The sequence below is a fragment of the Microtus ochrogaster genome, unplaced genomic scaffold, assembly GCF_000317375.1.
Source record: "Microtus ochrogaster isolate Prairie Vole_2 unplaced genomic scaffold, MicOch1.0 UNK1, whole genome shotgun sequence".
Taxonomy (NCBI): domain Eukaryota; kingdom Metazoa; phylum Chordata; class Mammalia; order Rodentia; family Cricetidae; genus Microtus; species Microtus ochrogaster.
The window spans coordinates 579,848-586,338 of record NW_004949099.1 but is presented as its reverse complement, the minus strand read 5'-3'; the positions used below and the strand labels follow the sequence as shown (position 1 = coordinate 586,338).

The 6,491-nt window shown below is 42.6% G+C and overlaps 1 protein-coding gene across 1 annotated transcript in view; it reads right to left on the bottom strand.

Annotated features, from left to right (window-relative positions):
• CUNH2orf42 (chromosome unknown C2orf42 homolog) overlaps window positions 1-6,491 on the bottom strand; it is a 52,297-nt gene that overhangs the window by 18,007 nt on the left and 27,799 nt on the right. The window contains exon 7 of the mRNA XM_005364799.3: window positions 2,812-2,916. Coding sequence (XP_005364856.1) covers window positions 2,812-2,916 — 105 coding nt within the window. The remainder of the gene's footprint in view (window positions 1-2,811; window positions 2,917-6,491) is intronic.

Below are 6,491 nucleotides of genomic sequence, written 5' to 3'. Positions count from 1 at the left end.
GAGTGCTGGGATTAAAGGCGTGCGCCACCACCGCCCGGCTAACACTTTTCTAATGTTAAAGAATACATTAAAATGAGTTAGGCACGGTGGGACACTCTATAATCCCAGCATTTCTGAGGCTGAGGCAGGACTGTGAGTTTGTGGCCATTCTGGGCTACACAGCTCTCAAACACAAAAAACGAAAGCGTAAATTAGGGGGTTGGAGAAAGGGCTCAACACTTTCTGCTCCTCTGGAAAACAGGAGCACTGGTACCCAGCACCAATGTCAGGTGGCTCACAGCCATCCACAGCTCCCCATCTGGGGAGCCCGACACTGTCTTCTGGCCTCTGTGGCAACTGCTCTAATGTGGGGCACACACACAGTCACACACATACACATAAAAGATCAAAACACAGAAACTACAAACAAGCAAATAAAAGTGAAAGGTGAGTTAGAATAGAAATACTTTTACTCTGTACTCAATTTTGTCTTTTTTGTTTTGTTTTTCAAGCAGGGTTTCCCTGGCTGTTTTTTTTTTTTTTTAAAGATTTATTTATTTATTATGTATACAACATTCTGCCTCCATGTATGCCCACACGCCAGAGGAGGGCGCCAGATCTCATTACAAATGGTTGTAAGCCACCATATGGTTGCTGGGAATTGAACTCAGGACCTCTGGAAGAGCAGACGGTGCTCTAAACCACTGAGCCATCTCTGCAGCCCCCTCCCTGGCTGTTCTGGAGCTACCTGAGCTACACCTGCCTCCTCCTCCAAGTGCTGGGATTAAAGGGATGCACTACCACCTCCTGGCTTGCCTACTTGTACTGACTGTAGAATGCCAGTGTCAAAACTTAGCACTTGGTGTGTAAAGATGTATGTGTGCATTTATGTGGGCAGGTGCATGTGTACTTGTCTACAGGTGTGTGGAGGTCAGAGGTGACTTTCAAGGTTTTTTTTAGGACTATGTTCCTGTCTTTGTTGTCTGTGTGGTTTTGCTTATTAACACATTTTTTTAAATTCATCTATTTATTTAAAAATTTTTTAAGGATTTATTTTATGTATATAAGTGTTTTGTTTGCATGTTTGTGTATGTACTATGTATGTACCTGAGGAAAGTAGGAGGTGTCAGCTCCCCTGGAATTGGGGACCTGGAGCCAACACGTGGGTGCTGGGAACTGAATTCATATCCACTGTAAGATCAATAAGTGCTCTTAACTGCTAAGCCATCACTCTAGTCCTGATTTGTTTTAAGAGAGAAAGAGAAAGAGAGGAGAGAGAGTACATGCAGGCTATGGCACACACGTGTAGGTGTGCGTGTGTCAGAAGGTAGTCTGCAGCAGTCAGTTCTTCCTGTCTACCACGGATGAGTCCAGGGTTCCTGTCTCCTCCTCCATAACTGGATTTTTGAGACAGGGTCTCTCATCGAGACCTGAGGCTTGTCAATTAGGCTCGAGTGTCTGGCCACCCTCTTAGCATTGGGATTAAAAGTTCACAACATCTAACTCAGTTTTTAGGTGGATTCTGAGGGTCAATTAGTTCAAACTCCTCAAAAAGAAAGGAGCTCTTCACCACCTGACAACCTAGGAAACCTGTATTGGAACTCTGCTGGAGCAACCGCCAACAAAAGCAGCTTAGGAAGAAAGGGCTTGTTTGGGCTCACAGGTTCATCATGGTGGGGAAGTCAGGGTGACAAGAGAGATTCTAGCTATGGACAGCAGGAGTGTGAGGTAGCTGGTCCCATCACAACCAAAGTCAGAAAGCAGAGAGATGAGCTGGGCCATGTTGTACACACCTTTAATCCCAGCACTAGCAGCAGAGGCAGGCAGGTCTGTGAGTTCAAGGTCAGCCTGGTCTACATTGTGAGTTTCAGGATAGCCAGGGCTACACAGAGAAACCTTGTCTCAAAAAAACAAAACAAAACAAAAAAACAACGAAAAAAGAAAGCTGAGAGATGTGTTGGTTGCTGCACTTCTTGTTTTCATCCCAACTCATGGGACTGTGTTACCCACTCAGTCAAAAATCTGTCATCTTCCTCATCACACACTCAGTGGTGTGCTTCTGGATGAACCCAAATCTAGTCAAGTAGACAAAGAAGAACTGCCACCCTATCCACCTAGATGTGCTCAGCAGTGGGCACTGATATTCACCTCTGCTCTGATCCACCCTGTGTGCCCCACCCTTCCTCAGCTCTGCACCAGACACAGCTGTTAGTTTTCACAAGACTGACATCTGCCCCACAAGACACAAATGCAAAGACAAAGACCTAGGCTGGCAGCAGTTTTTATCTGCTGTTCTTTTTCTTCTATCTCTAAAGTCACTTTGCAGGTACTGTACTCTAGTAATGATAATTATTTAATTTAGTTCTTTCTACCTTGATGTCTACTTTTTCTTCTTTTGCTTGTTTGTTGTTTTTATATTTATTTATTTGGGAGGGAAGGATGTGTTGCCACATAGAGGTCAGAGGATGACTTGTGGGAGTTGGTTCTCTCCTTCCTCATGGGTTCTGGGGATCAAACTCAGGTGGTCAGGCTTGGCAGCAAGTGCCTTTACTGCCGAGCCATCTGGGTAGCTTATTTTCTTTTCTTAGTACAGGGGACTGAACCCAGAGACTTGTGTATGCACAACACATGCTCTAACAGTAAGCTATACCTCTATTTCACTCTCTTTAAAACATCAAAGCAGGTCTCACTCTGTAACTCAGGGCAATCCCCCAGCCTCAGCACTGCCACACCCAGCCTGACTTTTACTTTCTTGTGGATCTGTGTTTTCGCACAAATCAGAGCAGAGCTATTGCGTATTCCTTTGATGCTTCCTCCTTCCAGCATACTTACCATCAAACTGATAGTGCATGGTTTGATGGATACGCTCTGTGACACTGGCCAGCCAGTCTTGGAAGGACAAAGTCACTTGTGCCTCATCTAACAGCTGACCACAGACTAGGAAAAGGAAAAAAAAACTTTTTTCATTAACTTTACTTTTCTTTCAAAATAATTAACTAAAGCTTGAAACGGTGAAGTAGTTTAGAAAAAAACCATAAAAATTAAGTACAGAGAAAATAACTAAGTAAAATAGGTTCCAGGACTTTTTCTATTTAATTGACATATAACAATTATACATTTTTATGATGTGCAGCGTGATAGCCGACTTCTTTTTTTTATAGAGATTTATTTATTTATTTAATGTATATGAGTGCTCTATCAACTTTATGCCAGAAGAGGGCATTAGATCCCACTCTAGATGGTCTGAGCCACCATGTGGTTGCTGGAAATTGAACAAGACCTCTGGAAGAGTAGCCAGTTTTCTTGACCTCTGAGCCATCTCTCCAGCCCCCAAACTTTTTTTAAATATTTATTTTTATTTATGTGTATACACGGGTACCTACATATATGTATATGCACCATGTGCATGCAGTGGCCTCTGAGGCCAGCAAGGCCATTGAATCCCCTAAAGCTGGAGTTATAGGTGCTCATGAGCTACCAAATGTGAATTCTGGGACCTGAACTTGGGTGTTCTCTAAGAGTAGCAAGTGTCGTAACTGCTGAGCCATCTCTCCAATCCCAAAAAACTTAAAAAAATAATCCATTTATACTGGGCCTGATCGTGTATCCCTGTAATCCCAGCACTTGGGAGGTAGAGGTAGGAGAATGGTAAGTTCCAGGCATACCTGGGCCACATTGCAAGTTTGAGGCTAGTCTAGGTTACATGATACCCTGTCTCAAAAGAACAAAAGTAAATTCATTTGCAAAAATGAATGAAAGCCCTCAGGACCAATAGGTTTGAGACTATTACCCCAGGCTAGGAAGACGTTAGCAGCTGAGAAGGTGCTGATCTTCCAGAGTACTCTAATCCTGATCCTCACAACCACCTTAGTTCCAGTTCCTAGGGATCCTGTACCCTCTTATAGAAATTACTTCCAATTCTGAGTATGGATTTGCATACACAAACCCTCTCAGTAATGAAACTGTTTGTTTCCTACTAAGACTGGCATGCCCGGAGTGGTGATATATAACCTGTTTGGGACATAGAGGGAGGAGAAACATGAGTTCAGGGCTACCTGTGGCTACATAGCAAGTTTTGAGAAAAAAAGATTGGTCGGATGTAGTGGTTCATGCCTTTAATCCCAGCACTCAGGAGGCAGAAGCAAGTGGATCTCTGTGAGTTCAAGGCCAGCCTGATCCACACATCAAGTTCTAGGACAGCCTAAGGGCTACATAGTGAGACTGTCTCAAAACCAAATCAAGCCAAACCAGGGTCTGGAGAAATAGCTCAGAGGTTAAGAACACTGGCTGCTCTTGAAGACCTGGATTTGATTCCCAGGACCCACAAGGCATCTTACAATTGTTTATAATTCCAGTTCCAAGGGGATCAGATGCCCCTTCTGGCCACTGCAGGTATTCATCATTCATATATTACACAGACATACACACAGGCAAAACACCTGTCCACATTAAATAAAACTAGTAATAAAAAATAAGAATGTTAGCCAGGCGATGGTGGCACACGCCTTTAATCCCAGCACTTGGGAGGTAGAGGCAGGCGGATCTCTGTGAGTTCGAGACCAGCCTGGTCTACAGAGCTAGTTCCAGGACAGGCTCCAAAGCCACAGAGAAACCCTGTCTCGAAAAACAAAAAACAAACAAACAAACAAACAAAAAAAAACAACAAAAAAAAGAATGTTGTAGAATAATCCTCTTGTACACTATAAAGATTTTTTACTCAAATTGGTTTAATAAAATGTTGATTGATCAGTAGCCAGGCAGGAATGTTTGGCAGGGTAACAAACTAAGGATGATTGGAAGGGTGGAGTCAAGAGTAGCCAGCAGGTATAGAGGCACCAGGAGATAACATACCATGCTAATAAAGGTACTGCCACATGGGAGAGTGTAAACAAGAAATATGGGTTAACTTAAAAAGGTATGTGCTAGTTATTAATAAGCCTGAGCAATTGGCTGAGCATTTACAATTAATATAAGCCTCAGAGCGGTTATTTAGGAACAGAGGGTCAGGTTAAGAAATTTCCATTTATATACAGTGTTCCTAGGTATGGCCAAAATTTTCACATAAAACCTGTCAAGGCTTAAGGAAGGATTCTAGACACACAGGAACAGAGTCAAACATGGCTTACTGGTAGCTGCTTTTTCTCTAGTGGGCTGTTTGCTGGCATTGGGCAGAGGCATGTCTCTTTTAAGAGATAACTTTCTGGCTCAGTGCCAGCAGCAAAACAGGTGGCTCTTTTTAGAGGTCCTACCACCAAACATTTATATGGTGTTTACGAGCAGCCGGCAGGATGCCACTTGGTGGCAGCAAGGATCTAGAAACTTCCCAAAGTTGGGGTAGTAAACATGGCTTTCAGAGCTGGTGGTAAATGTGCCTCCGCCTTGAGACTACACTCTCGGGGAACCAACAGGGAGGAGCCAGACCAGGAGCTCATGATCTAAGTTACAGAGCAGTTGTTTTTGTTTTTTTGCATATGCAGACAGAAAAGGTTATAGATGCTCAGTAAGGACAGATTCAGACAAACAACAATAAAAACCTCTAAATGAATTACAGTGTGTTTAAAAATATATGTAGTCTTGGGAAAGAAAAGAAAAAAACAACAAAATAGTCACATAAAGATGGAAAATACACAGAAAGTGTAGATTATATTATTGTGTTGTCTTTAAATTTTTTGACTGCTAAGAGAACTTGGATTATGAAAACTGCCATATTAAACCAAACTACATATTTTAAAATTATCTTGACCTTAAAATTTAAGTCAAAAGATATAGCCGGGCAATGGTGGTGCACATCTTTAATCCCAGCACTCAGGAGGCAGAGGCAGGCAGATCTCTGTGAGTTCGAGGCCAACCTGGTCTACAAGAGCTTGTTCCAGGACAGGCTCCAAAGCTACAGAGAGACCTTGTCTTGAAAAAACAAAAACAAAAACAGACAAACAAACAAAAAGTCAAAAGATATATTACTTTGGGGAGAGGTTATGCTTTTGTTTCCACAGGAAATGAGAGGCTCTGATTATTCTGGGTTAAGAAAAATCAGGTCTGATAGAGGAAGATCCCCTGAAAAATCTGGCTACAAATACAAAGAAATGAACCTAAAAGAACTACATGACATATGGTGTATATTTTACCTGTTCAAACATAAAACAAAAATCACCATTGGCTGACTTGTGCCCAATGCACAATCTATACTTTTTTTTTCTGAAGATTTATTTATTATGTATACAACACTCTGCCTCCATGTATGCCCGCACGCCAGAGGAGGGCGCCAGATCCCATCACAGATGATTGTGAGCCACCATGTGGTTGCTGGGAATTGAACTCAGGAACTCTAGAAGAGCAGCCAGTGCTCTTAACCACTGAGCCATCTCTCCAGCCCCCTACTTTTTTTTTTTGTTTGTTTGTTTTTTGTTTTTTGAAACTGGGTTTCTCTGTGGTTTTGGAGCCTGTCCTGGAACTAGCTCTTGTAGACCAGGCTGGTCTCAAACTCACAGAGATCCGCCTGCCTCTGCCTCCCA